Here is a 21,887-nt window from a genome sequence, read left to right as displayed (position 1 = left end):
AGGTCTCCACTAGTGTTGTTAAAAAAAAATCTTTGGTGAGCATACAGTAGGCTATGTGAATGATTTATCTAATGTAAGACCAGATTGACAGTTTTCTATTTTACCTGAAAAGCAGCCATATTGTCATCATTACTCACCGCAAATGGCCTTCCTCCAGCCGCTGATCTGGATCCCTGCAGCTGAACAGGCATGGACGTAGGAGGAGACTGCAGCACACATGCAGGCCTCACTGTTCTCACAGTTACAGCTGTCATACATGCAGTTCTATGAGGAGACAAAATACAGAAACTTCAATTCCAAGACCAGGTCCAGACAAGACCAGGTCCAAAGGGATTTGAGAGTTCTTTGAGAATCAACAGAGATATACAGTATATCTATCTGCAGGAGTTCTGTACTACCCTTCAACATCCAACTAATCAATGCATAGGAACTGATTAATCAATGCGTAGACTTTTGAGGACCGTTACATACACAAGTGCAATCCCTTAAATTATTTGTGGTTCAGTTGAGAAAATGTTTTATCTTTTTAGACAGGCAGGTCAACATCCAATAGTGGCTGAGACCGAGAGAAGCCTGAGTCAAAATAGTACCGAGACCCAAGACAAGTCCAAGATGTCAGATAAGTGGTCTGGAGACTGGACTCAGCCCTGGTGATGATATAAAGGCAGTAGCCGTGAGACTCACATCTTTGTAAATGTCTGGGCTGATCTCTAAGTGGCAGGAAGCGAACACTCCCTGAGGATCGCTCAGCAGGGAACACCAGTATTGGGCGTACTTCTCTGTCAGAGACAAAGCAGTACTGAGTTTAGTCATTCTTAAGAACCCACATTGATAATAGAGATTATTAATTAATTAGACTGTTATGAATGCGTACCATTGTCCACACTAAGACTACAGGGGTTGTCAAAGTTGCTTTTGAGATCAGGGCAACTAGCATGTGTCTTCCAGCTGTTGACGAAGCCGACCGCCGTGGCGTCTAGAACACCACTGAGCTTAAGAAAGTCATCGGCCTGGTTTGTGTTGAAGTTCCCACATAGACCTGCATGGCAGAAACACACACTCATATTCCTCTCATTGTTACATATGATAACATTTTAGAATTCTCCATAATCTCTCATAATGCATATATTACACATTTTCTTTCGGTCACAGTCGTTCTGCTGCTACTGATACTACTGCTGTTATTTTACCTCCTGATACAGTTTCAACAATTCTGATTATTTTCAACCTGGGCCTTATTTTCTCTGGTTTTTGCCATCATGACAATTGATTGTGATCAACATTTCATCACTTACTTCACTATAGAAATTGATGTAGCTTCAGTTAGCCAGGAGCGCTGCTCTCCAACAGTTGAACCCACAAGGCAATTTAAACATGTCCTTTCAACACGATAACACACATGCTGCAATGGGACCTGTCTACATCCAATTTCTGATTATCCTTTGCCTGAAACTTGCATATTGTGGTATCAGATATGTTATTTTAACTAGCTACATGAGCTAGACCACTCAAATACTTCATTCAATGCATATCAGATGTGATAAATATGATCTGCCGACTGGGAATAAAACGTTCCTCCTGGTGGTAATTACAAATAGGATATGTGGGAATTTTTTGCAGGCTCTGTTATCTCCCATCTGGCGTCATGAATTTAGGAAGCATGTCAACATAAGCAGTAAACATAGCAGGGAATCCACCAAAGTTGGCAGTCCAAGTGCTGTTGCCACAGAATTCAAGTTGTGTTATTGTCACAGAGTCCAATTAGTGGTCGAGGAATGTAATTTTAATGTCCACAGTATGTAAATCTGCATTTCAGAGTTGATGCTCATTTCACGATTTTTTATGAGATCATGTTACTACAGTGAAATAAGTGATGACATTTTTAACACAATCAATTGTCATGATGGCAAACTAGGAAAAATAGACCTATAGAGCAGAGACAAGAAATGCATATTGTAGCGGTGCACATACCACAGGTCTTGGCCTTGTAGTCTCTGGTAGCTGTGATGTAGAGCTGCATTACTGGCTGGAGCTGCACCTCCAACAGCACACCAATGGAGGTCTGGACCACCAGGTAGAAAGAGGAGGCTCTGAAGGTAGAGATTCCAGCTAGGGATTGGGGGGGAAGGGTAGAGGTATTGAGTATGTCTCAAGTTTGTTTAGTTTAAGAAATTAAAGCTGCAGCTCATAATAGGAGGCATTTTTTTGTTTTGGGGGTTTTATTGCGCTACCCACAGAATCTCTTGTTACATTTGACTGGAAACTAAAGATATTATCTCAACTCAAAAGCCATAAGAACAAATAGCCTAATTGAAACATGTTGCTGTTGTTGTCAATAAATTGCTGTATAAGGTGGTTGGCTGGCCTCCACACAGTGTTGGCTCTGGAACAAATCTCCTTGATAGGGGGTGGCCTCTCTCCTACTTAGGAGTTGCCCAGGGTGATGGGTGTGTGGGACGATACTTACGAGTCCCCAGCTGGCTGCTGCACAGTTGGAGTTTCTCCCGGTGGGTGAGAGGGTTGCCTCAATGCGACTTTGCGGTGAGGAGAGGAAAGCTCTGACTATTGTTTGCACATACACATCTAACAGCAGTTCTGAGTACTCTGGCTTCTTGGAGACAGGGGGTAGGGTGCTGGAGAGGGCTCCACCTAAGCGCATTTTATACTTTAATGAAAATAGCGTCTCTGCACATAAACGGACGCATATTTGGGGTTGAAAAGGGTCTCCGCATAGGTGTTGCATACCTGCCCAAGAACCTCAACTTTGCGTCGAGTCTACGCAGAGTCACGCACTCTGATTGGCTGATCATAAGCGATCATGACGCCATCCATGTCTTCAAGCTCCAACTGCTCTAACACACTCCATCGTCCTACTGGGAGTCTTTAACGTTCACGTTAATGAATGGGATACCTGGAGGAGTGTAATTACGAGGAGTGGCCTCCCTGATCTGAACCCAAGTGTTGTGTTGTCATTGGACTTCTTTGTTAGCCATGGATTATCCATAATGAACACCGTGTTTGAACATAACATTGTTGCTGTTTCGTCAGACCTGAAGCCATATGTTCTGAACACTCAGGTGAAGACAGGGACTGAGTGTCAACTGATCACCATCAGGTGGTTAGTTGGATCAGATGATGGGGGAGGCTGCTGGACATGCCTGGTAAGCCCAAACGTGTAGTGAGGGTTTGCTTGGAGTGGCTGGTGGAGGACTCTGTCCACAATGATTTCAACTCTCACCCCAAAGCGAACTTCTCCTGTACCCGGGCGGGGATTGGGAACATGGAGTCGGAATGGACCCTGTTCAAAACCTCTGTCATGGAAACCCTTTCCAGGGTCTGAGCCCATCTCCTTGGCATAGATCACCGGGATAGTTAGAAAGCTCCTCAGGGGACAAGGCACCAGGAATGGACAAGATTTGTCCTGAAATGGTGAATATGGGCTCAATAAAGGGTCTAAATGATTTTGAGCTTATAAAAAAAGATTCTGAACTTGTGAAATGATTTTTGCAAATAATTTGAGACTTGCAAAAACTTTGTATGAATGTATTTGAATGTGTAAAAAGGATTTAAGCAAAGAGAAATAATTTGTAAATGTGTAGAAAAGGTCTGTAGTTGTAAACAACATTTTGTGAATGTGTAAATCAAATTTGTGCACAAATGATTTCAAATGTGACGTTGCAAAAAAATCAGAGTGAACAGATACAGTTTTGTGAATGTGCAATAAACAATGAGTAGCAAACTGTGTGTGAAAAGTGTTGCTCAAAGTTTAAATCAAAGACAAATTTGTTACAAGCATAAATTTTGACCCTGTTTTGCCTAGGGAGTCTGACTAGCCAATGAGAACGCTACTCTTTTGACTATCCAATCAGGGTGTGAGTTTTACTATCCAATCAGGGGACGAATGGCTCTGGCGCTCTAGTCAAATGCGGAACTCCGACATCGAGGGGAAGGCTGTGCTTGTCTTTAACCCCAGGGTGCTCGGGCTTGACATAGGCGGAGTTAGCCGATAAAATAAAGTGCTAAAAGGCAGCCGGCAGCGGTGCGTCACATGCTCCATAACAACTGGAAGAATAGGTCAAAAATCATTGCAAACAATGGCATTTTTATTAAATAAAAGAATATCAGAAACAATAAAGAAACTCAGAGACAGAGAGAATGTGAGCCTCTTTATCTTCCTTCCTTAAGTCCAATACCACTTGCAGCTGCCTGCCATCAGCGTAAACTAACTTCACGGTTTGGTAGTATGCATGGTACTCTTCAACAAAGGAAACCACATGAAGAGAAATCATATATTTACTTAATAAAATACATTTGATACGCTCAATATTAATAACGCTCATGAACTTTTTATATTTGTATATATCATGTTGCTTGTATATTTTACAACAAAACTCATTATTTCAGTATGCATGGTGTAACCACAAAACATGTTGGCAAATAAAATGATTTCTAAATTATGAATATTGTGGTTATACCATGCAAACTGAAATAATGATTTTTTTTTGTTGTAAAATATACAAGTAACATGATATATAGGCAGATGTACAAAGTTCATTAGCGTTATTAATATTGAGCGTATCAAAAGTATTTTATTATTAAGCAAATAAATGATTTGTCTTCATGTGGTTTCCTTTGTTGAAGAGTACCATACATACTACCAAACTGAAGTTAATTTACACTGATGGCAGGCAGCTGCAGGTGGTGTTGGACTCAAGGAAGGAAGATAAAGAGGTGCAAATTCTCTCTCTCTCTGAGTTTCTGTATTGTTTCTGATATTCTTTTATTTAATAAAAATGACATTGTTTATAGATGAATTTTGACCTACCCCTCTGGTTGTCGTGGAGCATTTTACATTTATTTTATCGCCTAACTCGCAGCTCATAGCTCAGGCCTACATCAAGCCCAGCCCAGCCCGGCACAGCCTTCCCCTCGCTGTCGGAGTTCGTCATGATGAACACCACTGATACATCTTCTGGGACCCACGTGGGTTACATTTGGTAACACATAAGCAAAATGCCAGCTGTGCAGTGCAGCCTGTAATTACTCAGTTGACATATCAATGTAACGCAGGTCTGTCTATTGCTATGTGCTGCCCTCAGTTATCTAGCTCTCAAGCTGTGGTTGCTGCTATGATTTCCGACAGCGAGGGGGACTGCAGCCGACTGTACTGACCAGAGCGCCAGAGCCATTCGTCCCCTGATTGGATAGTAAAACTCACACCCTGATTGGATAGTCAAAAGAGGCTAGTCAGAATCCCTAGTCAAAACAGGGTAAAAATCGTGCTTGTAACCTCGATGTCACACGAACAGGCTTATACTTGACACGTGACATTTTTCACGCACAGTTTGCTACTCTGAATGTTTCATTTACACATTCACAAAACTGTATCTGTCTACTCTGATTCTTTGTGCAACCTCACATTTAAAATCATTTGTGCACAAATTTGATTTACACGTTCACAAAATGTTGTTTACAACTACAAATCCTTTCTGCACATTTACAAACGATTTCTCTTTGCTTCAATCTTTTTTACACATTCACATTTTTCACATTCACATTTTTTTTCACATGTTCACAAATGGTGATATACAACTGCAAGTCTCAAATTATTTGCAAACATCATCTCACAAGCTCAGAATCTTTTTTTAGAAGCTCAAAATCTTTTAGACCCTTTATCGATTCATAGGTGAAGGCTCTGAATACTGTTGGGCTATGGATTTTGAGAACAGTGCAATTGGATTCGCTGACAGGGGCAGGGGTCCCCGTGTTCAGAAAATGGGATCGGAGGGTGTGCTCCAACTACGTGGAATCACACAGCTCAGCCTCCCTTGGAAAGCCTATGCTATGGTGCTGGAAAGGACACTCTGTCTGGCTGCTAGACAAACCTCAGATTCAGGAGGAACAACGCAGATTCTGTCTTCGGCGCAGAACAGTGGACCAGCTTTTTACCCTCTCACAGATAATTGAAGGGTCATAGGAATTTGCCAAACCTGTCTACAAGTGTTTCACGGATTTGGAAAAGGCTTACGACTGTGCCGGGGTTGCTTCTGAGAGCCATTCGGTCCCTCAAAGGCACTGTGTTAAGTACACCACTTAGTACTGGGTAGGACCCACTTTTGCCTCCAGAACACCCTGATTTCTTCAAGGCCTGCATTGAACAAATGCTGGATATGTTCCGCAGGGATCTTGATCCATGCTAATTCGATAGTCTCGTTAAGTATCTGTAGACTTTTTGGCAGCACATTCATGCTGTGAACATCCCATTCCATCTCATCCCAAAGGAACTGAAGTCACTGTCATGCTCCTGGACCATCTTTATCGTACTGGGAGCTCCCATTTGGCAAAGGCTAGACAGGACCTGGTAAGCAACATTGTTTAGGTTCACTGTGGTGTTCAAATGACGCTCCATTGGTAAGGTGCCTAATGGGAGCCAAGAAAACATTTGGTACGCCATTATACCACCAGCAACCTGTGCTGTTGACACCAGGGATGAATCCATGGGCTCATGCTGTTAATCTGCCATTGGCATGTCACAACACAGAGTGATTTGTTGCAATTTGCCAGACCAGGCAATGTTTTTTCACTCTTCAACCATCCAGTTGAGCTGTCTGGCATTAACAGGGAAGTGTGACTAATAAAGTACCACTGAGTGTATATATCTTCTATTTTCTACATATCACATAGAGAGAGAAACAGAGAGACAAAGAGGTAACTACTGTACAGTACAATATATCTCACCAGCAGAGAAGGGTAACTGAACGTAGATACCATTCACAAAAACCTTGCCACTTGGCTGGATGGTGATCACCTGTATGAAGGAGAGAATCTGTTAAGACTGAAATATTAATATTCCATATGTGTGTTCGGGGATGGTGTAATGATTACGACCCGATGCCTCTGAATCACATAAAACCCTACTGGACCAGGACTGAATCCCTCCAGAAGCTTTCAGCCTTTCTACTTGTCTCTAAAGAAAACCCACCGAAGACTGGACTGCCCCTTATGAAAGCATATTGCACTCTTCTGCAAAACAAAACAAAACAAAACAAAAAAATCGACAGGTTTTCTTATATTAAAAGGACTTTTTCTTGTCATAACAAGATTCATTCTAATTAACAATGTGTTATTTCCCATACAGTAGGTGATGTGAAAAACTGAAGCATATTGCGGTCAAGATTGCCGCAATATGCTTACATAACTCACACTCCTATAAATCAATAAATGAACACTTCCTGTGAAAGAAGAGTATCATTCAAAAATCACATATCCAATACACTTGCCCCATGGCCTTCTTCCATGTGGCTGAAACACTTTGGATTCAGTTTTTAACTTTCAATTACGACAAATCAAATAGAATAAGGGCCTTTAAACACATTTTTGCAGTGCCTTGGATCTCTCTTTTCCAGCCTCCAATCTATTTTCCAATCTGTTTTCCACCATTTGAAAAACTCTGATGCCTATTATCTACTATTATCTTCATAAAATTGTTTATGGTGTGAACATGAAGCACATCATGGGTTACTATTAAAGATGAGTCATCTGAAGACCTTTATTTACAATATATTTTTGAGGATAGTATTATCTATTTTCTTGAAATAATGACAGATTTTTACAGACCAATGACTGCAAAAGGGTTTGTACATTGTGTGTGTGTGTGTGTGTGTGTGTGTGTGTGTGTGTGTGTCATACTCACAGTAACCCCCCCAGACAGGCTCAGGGTAACAGACTCAAGGCAAGTTTCGCTCTCAGTTAGTCCACACTGCACTAGTTCTCCCTGTACCACAAACTGGCTTCCACTGCAGTCCTAAACACACAAACACAATGTTATTCACATACTGCCAAAGATAACTGTAAAACTGACAGAAAAACGTACAGAGACCTCATTAGAACTACCAGTAGCAGCAGTAGTAGTAGAAGTAGTAGTATACCAGTAGTAGCAGTAGTACTAGCAGTAGTGGTATAGCTGTAGTAGCAGTGGTAGTACTAGTAGTAGTAACAGCAGTAGCAACCACATTTAGCAGTAGTAGTATTAATAGTGGTAGTAGTAGAAGTAGCAGCAGTAGTAGTGGAAGCAATAATAACAATAACAATAACAATAATAATAAATATAGCTGCAAGCGGCGATTGCGGGGTCCAAGCACAATTTGACAAAAAGACAGACAGATAGACAAAACATTACAGAAGGTACACAGACACAAAGAGACAAGCTTTGTGACGACTGAACATGTAGTCGAGTAGTTATAGCTGTGTTGGCCTGTGACTACTGTCAAGTTTATCATTTCATTGCAACCACATTGTTGAAGTTATTCACAATGGCCAAACTTCCAATTGAAAAATATGCCCCTTGTTTTTGAGGATTTATGACTTCAGAAAGGACAAGCCTCGATTTGAACTCACAATCGTCCACATGAGAGGCTGATGCTTTACCTACTGAGCCAAACTGCTATTATGGTTTTACTGAGGAGAAACTAACTAAAGAGAGGGAGTACTATGATACTGCAGCCCATGATTGACAGTGCTAACCACTTTATAGAACTTTGTAGAGCTCTCCATTAACAAATAAATCAATACTATATCACATGGTACAGAAAACTGCTGCTGCACTGCTCTCTGTGGGTTGAAACGTCTGGCTAAACCCAATCAGTGATGCCAAATCAGGTATTTTGCCATTGACAGATGATGTCAAACACCTGCTTTGAGTTTTCATGTGATTCGGTGTTAATTTACTTTTCATGGAACTTCAAAATGATCACACTTTGACAGGGACTTGAACTCATAACCTTGTAATCTAAAGACCCGTGCATAACCACTCCGCCAACTTCCACTTTGGTATTCCAAAATGGGAGAATAAAACAAAGAGTGATAGGTTATGGTGATAGTCCCACCTATATTGAATGCCTCAGACATAATATAACTGTATTAGTGCCCCACATTAATTCAAACATGGCTTTACAGACATCATCTTGCAAGTATAGACATCATAGACGTCTTAAGTTTGATAAAGACTGATCAGCTATCTTGAACATATCACATTGTCAATTTATCAAACTATTTGCAGCTGCACATTTCAATCTACTGTATGCTCAGTTTTCAAGATATCATTAAAATTTTTGTCGATTTACTAATTAAGGTATGACGATTTCAAAAATGATGTTTTTTTTTTTTTAAATAGGCTAACATATGGTTTAGGAGGACAACGCTGTGGGATCACAGTCAGTTTTTGCTATAAAAAGAGGGAGGCAACTTCAGAATCAGGGATAGGTACCAGTGTATGAAAGATTTAATAATAATAATAATAATAATAATAATAATTGATTACATTTATATAGCGCTTTTCTAAGCACTCAAAGCGCTTCACATATCGGTGTGGGCGGGGGGGGACTCAACTCATCCACCGGCAGCACGGCAGCCAGTTTGCGCCAGAACGCTCACCACACATCAGCTATCTCAGTGGAGAGTAGAGGACTGAAAGAGCCAATTAGGTAATGAGGGATGATTAGGTGGCCATGGAAGGAAGGCCTGTTTGGGAACTTTGCCAGGGCACCGGGGTTACACCCCTTCTCTTGCGATGAGTGCCGATGGGATTTTTACTCTCTAGGACAGTCATTCCCAAAGACTGGGTTGCGACCCACAGGTGGGTCGCAGGAGATTTTATTTGGGTCGCCAAATAAATTTGCAGAATTTCTTCCATAGTCTTTTATTTAAGATTTATATCTGCAGTACACCTTTAAGCCACATGAGGGAGCTCGTTGGTATTTCTACCACACTCACGGTTTCCGGCAGATTCTGCAGCCAGCCACAAGAAATGGATGCTTGGCTAATAAAAAAGAAAGGCCCAGCTAAAGACCAGACTACAGCTAACGTTAGCCAAACTACCGCCTGTGAGGGAAGGCAGCATGAGGATGGACGTGAACCGACCCCTGCTGCCGGTCACATTCAACCCGCTGATGACAGAAATAGACTGAACGCTGCACCCGATATGCGTGTTGCTCTCTCCTCTTGTACACCGGACTGGAATGCAATACTAAAAAGCAAGCAGGCCCACCTATCACATTAGCAAGGTAAATAGCACATAATGGGCCTAATGAGATTTGACGTGGAATAGACCTGATGTGGTTAACGAACTGATTGTTGACTGTTCGAATTGATTGATTGACTGTTTGATAACAATAGCTGCACTTAAAAACAAGCCTACTTCTAGTTCTGATAATAGGCATGAGCATTTCAAAAAACTTTCAACAAGAAGCATGTTTTTGATAGTGAATGTTCGTATTGTTCTGATAATTGTACTTATAACATTGAATCTAATATGAAAGGCTAGCGTACATTCTGTTTGTTTTACTGATGAGAGGAAAAAAACGAGAGCCTGTTAACTCCGCCTAAATGCACTTATTTTGTCTCATTTATAAAGTTAAAATGTGTATATTGTTTTACTGATGAGAGGAAATAAAAACAATGAGATAGCCTGTTAACTCCGCCTAAATGCATTTATTTGGTCTCATTTATGAAGTATTTAACATATGTATACGTTTTCAATAACACGTGCATAAAACAAAGTTGTGATTTATCAAACGTATATCTCTTCGAAATGGCCGGTTTACCTATTCAAGATAATATAAGGTGATGGCAGTAAAAATGGTCAGGAACGTTCATTTATGCACAAATTCGCTCTTCTCACGATTTATAGATAAGGCCTATTGTGAATTGGGTCGCGATGGTTTGTCATTTTTAAAAAGTGGGTCCCCAGAAAAAAAGTTTGGGAAACACTGCTCTAGGACATACGGCTGATTGTTTATGAATTTTTGAAGTTTTGACTTCTTATTATGCAATAAGCCACGCCCACTTTCATCAATCGTGATCAAATTTCCTGGATCGACTTGGACATGATTCTAGAACATGTGTACAAAATTTCATAAAAATCTATGCAGTCAATTGCCAGGATACACATTGCCAGGAATTTTCTCTTGTATATGGTGTAAATAATTTGACGTTACCTTTTCACGGTTGTCAAACAACAGCAAAATCATTAAAATGTTTTTTCTTGAAGTCTCAAAATGCTAACGTGACTCCTCTCTTGAATGGAAGTTTGCACGGAAGTTTGCTAGCTTGTTAGAATTTGGTGACTTCCAGAAAATAAACATTTTAATGATAATGCAGTTCTTTGATAACTGTGAAAAGGTAACAACAAATTATTTACACCATATACTGTACATTTCACATAAATTATCAGAACACAGAAAAAGCAACCACAGAAAATTTTGATTTGTACCACACTTTGTGGGCGTGCTCTATTTGAAACGTCACGCCATTCTTATCTATTGATGATAGTGGGCATGGCTTATTACATAATAACCAAATCTCCACAGATATCCACAAAACTTCAAAAAATTTGTAAAAAAATTGCATGTCCTTGAGAGCTGAAATTTCCTGGATATGTTCGCAGAAGTGAGATAAATCTTTCATATACCGGTACCTACCCCCGATTCTGAAGTTGCCCCCCTATAGCAATCCCTCCCACTGCATTGTCCTCCTAAAGTGTACGTTACGGCAAAAAAACAACATGATTTTTGAAATCGTCAAACCTTAATTAGTAAACAGACAAAAAACGTAAAATCTTGAAAACTGAGATCGAAATGTTTAGCTGCAAATAGTTTGATAAATTGACAATGTGACATGTTCAAGATAGTTTGATCAATCTTTATCAAACTAAAGACAAATGATGTCTGTACTTTCAAAATGATGTATCTAAAGCCATGTTTAAATTGATTAATGTGGGGCACTAATAAAGTTATAATACTCTTTCTGAGGCTTTCAACATAGGTGGGACTATCACCGATGCCCTATCATTTATCCCTTTGTTTAATTTCCCACTTTGGAACAGCAAAGTGGAAGTTGGTGGAGTGGTTAGGCACAGGACTTTGGATCACAAGGTTGTGAGTTCAAGTCCCTGACAAAGTGTAATCATTCTGAAGTTCCATGAAAAGAAAATCAACACTGAATCACATAGTGTAGAAAACTCTAAATTCAAAGAGGGTGTTTGGCAACTGCAATATGCTTTAAAGTTTCAAAACGATAGAGAGCAGTGTAATTTTCTGGATGTGGTATAACAGCAGTGGTGTGGATGTGGTATAACAGCAGTGGTGTGGATGTGGTATACTACCTTGGCCAGTACGTAGGAGCAGTCTCCATGGAAGGTGTAGGCTTTTCCATCAAAGGTGTTGATGTGGGCTCCTCCCTCCACAGAGCAGGTTCCTGGACAGTTCTCCTCCTTGCAGTTCCACTGGCCACCCACACATACACTGTCGGTACATGCACACACCCACAATTGAATATTTTATTTTTATCCACATGGAAACAACAGTTTGCCAAGTATATAATAATGGAGACAAGAAAACAAACGGCATTAAGGGTACAAAAAACAGTACCTTGTCCATACATGGCAACTGCCAATAATTGCTGACTGCTTTGCCCTGCTCTTTGGTACTTGCAGGCCCAATACCTCTGACATCACAAAGTTATCATCTGATTCGTTAACAACCAAGTCCCATTTATACAACATAAATACCCAAATGTACCAATATGTGGGTTTTTACAAATATCATAGTTCATGTGTATTTCTGTATATACAGTATGTGGGTTAAATAGATGTAAATGTGTCTTTGTTGTTAGACAATCAGATCACAACTTTGTGATGTCAGAGGTCAGAGGTTAAGTAGCACTAGGTAATATATTGTGTGTTTTGGGCATGCGATTGTAACCACCTTGACAAAGGCAACATGGCCAAAACATATTGTCCCAGGTATTAAATCTTTCTTTATGAGTGGTATTTTTCCCACGGCGCAGCTGAGGGCATCACGAGGCAAATTCAGGTCAGGACTGCGAGATGCAGTGTTTCTCATACAGAGGCACAAAATCAAAAGCTCCAAACTCGCCTGTGTTAGTAACGGGATTTGTAGACTGTAACATGTCTTCTGCTGCCCTACGAACTTTAACAGTAGGTAACGTTATTATCTTGTGGTATTTAAGTAACATTAGTGGAATTAGGTCATTTAACCATGTTGCAGTGCTTCAGTGCATAGAATTGAACAGACACGCCATGGGTCTGTACAGGATCTGTGCTTGTTTCCTTTCTATAGTTATTTTGCCACTACCAGCAACTCATTATCTTTGTTTCAATTAAAGTCAGATATCCTACCATTTTTTGCAGTTGCTTGAGTAGGACTCTCCAGGTTTATAGGTCTTGCTGTTGTAGCTGCAGGAGCAGTTGCTCAGTGGAATACAACCCATTCTGTTCACATCATCCACCAACATTCCTGAGAATGACCACAACATTATACACTATGGAAACTCTGTGTGTGTGTGCGTGTCTGTGTGTGAGTGTGTGTGTGTGTGTGTGTGCAGGCATGCGTGCATGCACAAGTGTGTGTGTGTATTGCACCTGCAGGGCAGAAGCATCCATCGATGCAGTGGTTGTCGCAGGTCTGGCTGGCCTCTGGGTTGGAGCAGGTATCAGCACAGGGGCTTCCACACTCCTGGTACTCCATGTTGTAGGGACATGTCTTCCCTGTGAACACATCAGCTCTGGATCTCACCACTTCATTCAGCCTTTCCTGTTATTATTTCCTGTTATTAATGTCTTGCATCAAAAGACAGATTCACTAAGATTGCGTTGCAAGGGTAATCTATGCATTTTGGCTTGAGCGAAGAGCACAGGAATGTGTGCAAATCAAGTTGTGTCAAGGATGGCACCTCTTTGCCCTAAAGCACTTTATAATTGGAACATTCTCTTATCTGATCTGCAATTCTGGGATTGAAAACCATCTTCCTCATTTCCTCACTTCCTGGTGACACTTGCTGGTGACAATGCCTGTGTCTTGCAGCAATAATAGCAGCCATTCTATCACAAAATCTTTAAGCTACCTTTCAGAATTTTTTTTTTTTTTTAAATAGCTGGGGTCACTGACACTGCTCTGAATCTGTTTAAATCATATCTTGTTGACAGAAAATTTCCTGTTGTGATTGGCAATGCCTCCTCTGCCCTGGCGCATTTCAATTGTGGAGTGCCTCAAGGGTCGATCCTTGGCCCCTTGTTGTTCTCCATTTATATGCTCCCATTCTGTGACATTATTCACAAACATAATATCCATTTTCATTGCTATGCATACGACACACAATTTTATGTACCCATAAACCCAATAATTGGGGTATGTGAAGTGTTAGTGAATTAGGTGCAATCTCAATCTGTATGGCCTTACCTACAAATAAATATTATGACAAGTGGAATGAGGTTTCATTTTTGTACCACCGCTATTAGGCAGCTTTCCACTCATTGTATTTGGTTAGTGAATAGCATGGCATTCTAAATTTGGTCATTTTGGTGATACAGCTGTGCAAACCTTTAGTGAACCTGAGACTTTGATTCAAACCATGTAACAAAAACCATAAGAATATTGAATGTGTTTGCATGTTTAGTTAGCGATGTCTGATGAGTGCAGGCATTCTCACAGCAGTGCTCATGTGTTCTCCAGTTTTTGGGCTTGCCACCGGCGTGGACGCACTGCCTGGAGAACTCAGAGATGGTGTTACAGAGGCAGACGGCATCCACATTGTTGTCAGAGCTGCTGCCACAGTGGCAGAGGTCTGCAATACAGGCCGAGGTGAAGGAGGCAATGTCCAGCAGACCCTGACAGCTGCTGAAGGCCGGTCCTGTAAGGATCTGCTCACACAGGGGTTTCTATAGGGCAGACAGGCAGGTAGACAGACAGGCAGGGATGAATGGAAACAGATAACGAGAAAGGACAGACAGGTGAACAGATGTATAGTCAGAGATAGGTAGACAGAAAGAAAGAAGGAAGAAAGACAGTGCAAGACATCAGTAATTATTTAAGGATGCACATGTTATAGCCTTTAGATTTTAAATCTTATTGCCCCGTATAATAATGCAAGGCCTCACCATGCCATTGCAGCTTTCTGTGGAGGCCAGTGTGTAGTCAGAGCAGCTCTCAGTTGGACCATCCATTTTCCAGAAGTTAGCGTAATCCATGGGAGATATTTTCGCACCTTTTTGGGCCATTTCAAAGAAAGATAAATTAGGTGCTGTGGACATGTCCATATGAAGACATACATCTAAACATGGTTTTAACTTGCAGTACCAGATGGTTGGGGTTTACTGCATTAGGACAATTCAGATCGTGTCAGATAAGTTCTCAATTAGAAATGTATACTAAATTGACTTTCAAATACTTAAAATAGTTTCCCATGATTGTGTAACCTCACCGATCTGGAAACTAAGAAGGCTAAGACCGTTAAAAGTGCAAGTACAATTTGAAAGTTTACCATGGCTGTAGAACTCGTTGTAGAGCTGGACTCCATTGAAGTCTCCACAAAGACCACAGGTCTGATTCTTGTACTTCAGATCTAGCTCCACCTGAGGAGCCAAACACATCACCTTCAGCACCAGACCATAATAGAGCCTACAGCACAGCCCCAGTATTCACACTCATAAAGTTTGTCTATTATAGGCCAACTCTTCATTTGGCTCCCTGTAGAGTAGCAATACCCAAAGTCAGGCTAAAGGGGTAATTTCCACAAAATTCTTTTTGGCCTGTCAAAGGGTTCCACAAAGTGAACAGATAGTTCTATTATGACATTGTAGGACAGGTGCAACAAGGGCAGGGAGGACTAGGACTAGGCCTAGGCAACCTGTATGGAGTATGGCAACCCCGCCACGGAAAAGTAAGGTGGTTGTGGACAAAATACATCAGCAAGAGGAAGTAGCAAGGTGTGCTAAGGCCATCTCTCAGGAAAAACAGGGTCAGTGGATAAACTGGGAAAGTGTAGAGAGGAAGAAATTTGGCTTGAGGGAGTTGTGTGGTATGGAGGCAAACCGAATTAGATTCATTATAGCTACAACCTATGATGTGCTACCATCTCCCCAAAATCTCAGTCAATGGGTAGGTGAGGACCCATCCTGTTCCTCATGTTCAGGCATACTGTAGCTATTCTCAAACATATTTTGTCAGGATGCAAAGTTAATCTGTCCCAAGGACAATACACCTCATAATCAGGTGCTTAAATGTCTAGCAGCAGCAATTGAGAGCAAGCGCACAGAAGTGAATTCACCAGCTCACAGGAAGGAAGATAGTACTATTGGTTGTGTCTGTGAGGGAGAAAAGACTCACAGTAAAGATGTTCTGGGCAGGCATAATTTAGCTAGGTGTGGGCAGAGATAGGCAAATGGCAGTACATTTGGGGAAAAAGTTGAATGCCACAGAAAATAGTGGGCATTAATTTAAGGCCAGACTCAGTGGATAGTGTATTTTATTCAGTGCCATGGGATGACGTAGTAGATGAGGCATATGAAAGGAACATATACTAAGTTCGTAGAAGTGGAGCAGAGAGGTTGGAAGCCTAGACTATGCCCCTAAGTCCAGTTTGCAGACAGTGAATGATATGTCTGAAGCAGCAATGGGAGCCAGTCAGTGGATCTGGCAAAAAAAAGGAATCTGACGGGGGGCTCAAAGCAGCAACTGTAAGTACCCTTGAGTGTTGTAGGGTTTGAACTATTTGACTGAAGCATGCTTGCTGGTGCCTTATGTTAGTGGTATGTTTATTGGTATATTGATTTATTTACAGGCTGATATGTTTGCTTGTTCTTGTTTGTTTGTAGCATGCTAGTTGACATTGTTCGCTAATAGCATGGTTGCTATGGCTATTCATTAGTAGCATGCTTGCTGGGATATTGATTGTTGGTTTTGTCGTGGAATTCTTCAAAAAACACTCAGTTGACTGCTGTTGATTATGCTTTATTTTACGTGCACGGGAGAAGACCATTGCCTTAGTAACTAAATGAATTTCTCTCACCGGACGCTAGACACGATCAGTATTTATACTTGCTCGGGGGTGGAGCTAGTAGAGGAAGTAGAATCTTACATACAACCAGCCTGCAGTGACACCTACAGGCAGAGTGGCGCACAGCATATATATACACAATTCTTCCACAGTTTGTTAGCTTGTGCTTGTCGCTTTCTATCTAACAAAGTGGTTGAGTGGAAGTTACATCTGACACATTGCATTTGGTTGGGTAATTCTAAAGTTAAACATAATTTTCTTTTTGAGAAAAAATTCTAAAGCCATGTAACATTGACAGAACCTCCACTTTTAACTTGATAACAAAATCATCTGCAATGCGTTGGACATACTTGCGCTCTGGGGTGGCCGGTAGGTTTTTCTCTAGCTAGTGAGATTTCAAGGCTTAAGATATATATGCATTAGGTGAGTGTATACAGTGTATACATTTGTTTTTGTAAAGATTGTGCCATTTTGCACTTACAAAAATATAGCAAGGTTATGATTGCACTATTTACATTTTTTTCCCCAAAAATCTATATCAAACTGTTTGGCCTGCAGCCCACCACTGTGTTATGTTTTAGTTCAAAACGTCAAGCGCTGCTACAGTAGAACATTCAACTCCCCAGTTAGCATCAATTGTACGATGAAACTGCAATATGATGATTTCATATAGTTTCTATGAAAGATAAAGAACCATTTTCCTACCAGAAAGGAATCAGCCTCATTCCAGACAGCAACCAATCCCAGCTTTGCTTTGATTTTGATGTCGGTGGGAGTCTGCTCGATGAGGACTCCCGATTCACTGAATGGTAGGATGGCCCTGGTAAAAGACAAAGAGAGATATCTGTCATATTAGTAAGCAAGTAAAACTTTATTTATAGCACTTTTTAAAACATGCTGTCACAAAGTGCTTAACAGAGGCAAAGAATAAACAATAAGGATAAATCCAAATAAGCATACAAACATACACACAGAGAATAGATACATATAAACATATGCACACATACAAACACATACAGTACTAACAGGATGGCCCCCACTGTTATAAAAAGGCCAACCTATAAAAGTGAGCTTTTAGGTGCTCCTTAAAGCAATCAACAGAATCAGCTGATCTGATAGTTAGGTGACCGTTCCAGAGTTTGAGGGACAAAACAGCAGGTTAGCTTTTATTTTAAGTGTGGAACAAGGGATATCTAGAGGTCCTTGATTGGAGGACCTTGCAGTGCTGTAAGGCCTCAACAGCTCAGTTATGAAAGCCAGAGCCAGGCCATACAAAGTCAAGAGACACGACATACGTGTTTTATGTCCGTTCCCGTAGCACCATCCAATTGCTTTAGCCATCAGTTCAAACAGCCCAGTCTTAAAAAATTAAAGGGGCAGTCATAATGTTGTGAATTCCGTTTTTAAAATCTGATTATTGAGTTTTCTGCATTGATCTGAATTGTTCAAGAATACGTTGTGATGCCTCTAAGAATCGATTATCCCCCACCCCTAGAGAGTAGGCTACAGGAAATGCGGTTTGATTGCAGTGGTTTTGCATTATTTATGCAGTAGTGTTAAATATTGGTTATTTACCACGTAAATGCACAAACTGACCGGTCCATGTATACATGTACCACACTGTCAGTAAATAAGTACATGTGTACATGTACTACTACGTCAGGTAATGTGCAAATTGACCAGTACATGTGTGCATTGACCATTTTTCCACATAAACCATAACATAAACATATTTTCTGTAAATTTATTCTTCATTTAAAGGCAGAGTTTCCCTACCATTAAATAGGTGGGGTACATGTCACCCTCAAAGAATTTAATTATCCTGAGTTTCATTGAAGAGTTTAAATGCTGTTTCAGAGGGTTTTCCACCCTAACAAGAATAAAACACTTAAACACTTGGCATGAAAGTGGTCAAATTTATAGATATTGAATACTGGCACAAAATATCCGTTATCGGTGACTTCAGTCTAAAAATATCAGTATCAGCCTTCCATATCGGTCGAACCCTAACTACTAACAGCAGATTTAGGAAGGTTGCTTTTTTAAGGGTATGTCTTTTTTATTAGATAGCTTTTGGTGGAGGGGGATGATGTGAGAAAGGTAATGAGCTGAATCCAAACTAACAACACTGTGGGTACATGGCCAGTGCCCCAACCCACCAAGCTGTGTAACCTGATAGAGGGCATTGATTACCAACTGAAAATTAATCAGTATTATAATCGACTCTATTAGTCAAACTCAATAATGTACTATTACTGATTATTTTTGGTTACGTTTGGATTATTAACTAAAAAGTTCTACATACTATCTTTGATATGAAGTTAAAATTCTCATTCTGTAATTTGAATACTATTCTTGTCACCAGTTAGCATACAACCATGATTAACCCTTATTTTAAGTTGTATAAAATGTTTTTGTCTCTAATCTCAATAAGAGAATGAAAGAGAATATAAGAATGCCAAGTAATCACCTATTTTCAAAAGTATCTGACTACTGTTTTTTGATAACTGTAAGATATTATAGTTACCATCTTTGCGATCAGACAACTGTAAGGCAGCGTTCACATAAGCATTTGTGATACGTCAAAAAGGATAATATCCCATGCATTTCAATGAGACCTATGCATTGACTGACAACATGGATTAACAGAGCACAGCGCAAGAAAAACATCATCTGCTGACAGGCTTCATCAACACCCACAACAACACAACCTAGGTGGTTTCAACTCATTGTCTGTGAATGTGACGGAAGCCAAATGTTCCACATGAACAGTGCCTAATCCTATTACATGTAATCCACTACTACCCAAATGTGCTCATCATGTACTCATGATATTGTGGGTTCTCACTTTTTTTCTACCCTTCCCGTTTTTCTCTACTCTATGCTATTAAATAAAGCTGAAAGATGGTACAATAATGTCACTTCTTTGAAACTTAAGCCTCAGTGTCTTTAGATCCCAACCAGGCTGTTCTCCTGACAGTCACTCCAGGCAATAGTTTCCACAACTACTCCACGATGCCTTTGGTCTTGATGAAGCTGCTGAGGGGGGGTTGGAGTAAACTTACGTCTTGCCGTTGACGATCACTGAGCCCTTGGCGAGCTCCACCACGGTCCCCTCCAGCTTCATGATGATGTTGCTGATGGTGACGAGGCCGTCGACCTCCTGTCGTCTCATCTGGATGTTGAAGTCCTTGTAGCTGCTCTTAGAGCTGCATGTAGAGGTCAGAACATGGTTGCAGATGGAGGGCAGCTGGAAAACATCCCCATCAAAGGTCTTGAAGTGGAAGTTACCCCATGTACTGCAGATCTGGCCGTTGTGGACAGGACTCACGCCTACAATGACAGGCAAATCAGCTTGAAGAACATGATACCACAACAGAGGTCATCTCACAACACAGAGATTGGGTTTGTACAGTCATTATTACCTACATGAATGGATACTCACCCATTCCATGGATACTTGGCTACATAAGGAAAAGCATCTGTTATATACAATCACCACCACCAACAAGCTCACCTGCCATTTCAGGAATTTTGGACATAGAAGGGATGACGTTCAAACCAGACTTTGCTTCTGTTGAGAGAGTTAAGAGTTCAAGATTCATCAGTAAGTGGTGGGTTAAGCCTTCTTTGTCACCTACATATTATAATCCCTTGAGTAAATAAGACGGTTTGTAAAGGCAATCCTGAATGTTCCTACACAATTTAACCATTCATTAATCAAATCTAATACTACAACAAAGACACAATAATTCTACTGAGTCATTGTTTCCAAGTAGGTAAACATTTGAACTCTTAACAGTCAAGTTTCTTATGTTTTTAGGGTGAGTAATGGAGCATAGTGTACATACCGCTGTGCCAGGCAGCTAGCATGGCAGACAGGGTCAGCCATAGTAGCGACTGGTTAGCCATAGTCATCCGCTTGCCAACAGGAGCTTTGAGAAGGATGGGAGGCAGGCCCAGCTCTTTATACTTGGAGGGCAGGTCTTAATGTGGCAGGTGAAGGAGTGGCATTCCCATAGCTTCATATAGTGTTTCATAATTACCAGTCCTGACCATCCCATTCCGGAGTGGTTTACTTCCATGCTCTCTTGTTCACTCCCCTTCACAGATCTGATATGAAGGGCGAGGTTTATAAAACACGAACACTCAGAGGATGTTCACCTTAGATCTGGGTGCAGGCCAATGTACTTTTCCCCTCCCTTTCAGAATGGTGACCAAACCAATATGGGCCCCCTGCTCTTCTACCATGGACCATTCAGTGCAAATATGAACATTTTCTAATGCAAGTGTAAGTGTTTTTACTTGGATTGTTCATCTGACCTGTTCATGGATCACACAGATTCCTAACATTCTATATCCATAGAACATATTACAGGTGCACTATGTTGTCACTCACTGGTCCTTATTCAGTTACATATGAAAGATGAGTAGGGGAACAAAAATGCACACTTGAATTGTTGGAAGGGCCTGGCAGGGCTAAAATACTGAATACCATGAAATGGTATTCACTGGTTCACTTAAGGCATAGACCTTCAGGATACAGCTATGGTTCGGCATTATCCAACAATCAACTAGGAAACACTCGCAATAGCTAAACCTGATTTTAACTTGTGGGAATAATAGACCACCTTTGTGACCAATTATGGATGGAATTCATATGACGCTATAGACCATTAAAGACTTCACTAATACTCTTTCAAGTGTTAGTGTTTTTATTTGCTTTGTTTTATCATTTTTTGACTCATGCGATAAAACCTAAAATACATTCAAGGTGTGTTCAGATCTCTTAGGTGATTAACAGTTTTGTCTTTTGTTTTCTTATCGCCAACAGTCATCACTTACAATGGCAAGACTTAACAGTGACTAAACATGAATGGAAACCTGAGATTACTTTAATTCTTGTTCTTCATACTGCACCCAATTACAGATCCATTAGTATTGTTTTACTGTCCACCCAAATGAGATTATGTGGTTTGTTGAAGTGTGCCTACGTACTGCAAAACTATGGGTGCAACCTGCAATCTACACAGTAG

General features: G+C 40.7%; 1 protein-coding gene across 1 annotated transcript in view; it reads right to left on the bottom strand.

Annotated features, from left to right (window-relative positions):
* Positions 1-20,763, bottom strand: part of LOC139920816 (mucin-5B) — a 53,257-nt gene extending 32,494 nt beyond the window's left edge. The window contains exons 1-16 of the mRNA XM_078284164.1: positions 20,703-20,763; positions 20,369-20,425; positions 19,917-20,205; positions 17,557-17,671; positions 15,337-15,427; positions 14,954-15,060; positions 14,506-14,734; positions 13,439-13,564; positions 13,196-13,313; positions 12,161-12,299; positions 7,694-7,804; positions 6,739-6,808; positions 1,972-2,109; positions 875-1,039; positions 685-779; positions 138-264 (exon numbers count right to left, since the gene is read on the bottom strand). Of these exons, the coding sequence (XP_078140290.1) occupies positions 138-264; positions 685-779; positions 875-1,039; positions 1,972-2,109; positions 6,739-6,808; positions 7,694-7,804; positions 12,161-12,299; positions 13,196-13,313; positions 13,439-13,564; positions 14,506-14,734; positions 14,954-15,060; positions 15,337-15,427; positions 17,557-17,671; positions 19,917-20,205; positions 20,369-20,425; positions 20,703-20,763 (2,038 nt within the window). The remainder of the gene's footprint in view (positions 1-137; positions 265-684; positions 780-874; positions 1,040-1,971; positions 2,110-6,738; positions 6,809-7,693; positions 7,805-12,160; positions 12,300-13,195; positions 13,314-13,438; positions 13,565-14,505; positions 14,735-14,953; positions 15,061-15,336; positions 15,428-17,556; positions 17,672-19,916; positions 20,206-20,368; positions 20,426-20,702) is intronic.
* Positions 20,764-21,887: the final 1,124 nt, after the last annotated feature.

This window comes from Centroberyx gerrardi, chromosome 1 (assembly GCF_048128805.1).
Source record: "Centroberyx gerrardi isolate f3 chromosome 1, fCenGer3.hap1.cur.20231027, whole genome shotgun sequence".
Lineage (NCBI taxonomy): Eukaryota > Metazoa > Chordata > Actinopteri > Beryciformes > Berycidae > Centroberyx > Centroberyx gerrardi.
This window is presented reverse-complemented; position numbering and strand designations above follow the sequence as displayed.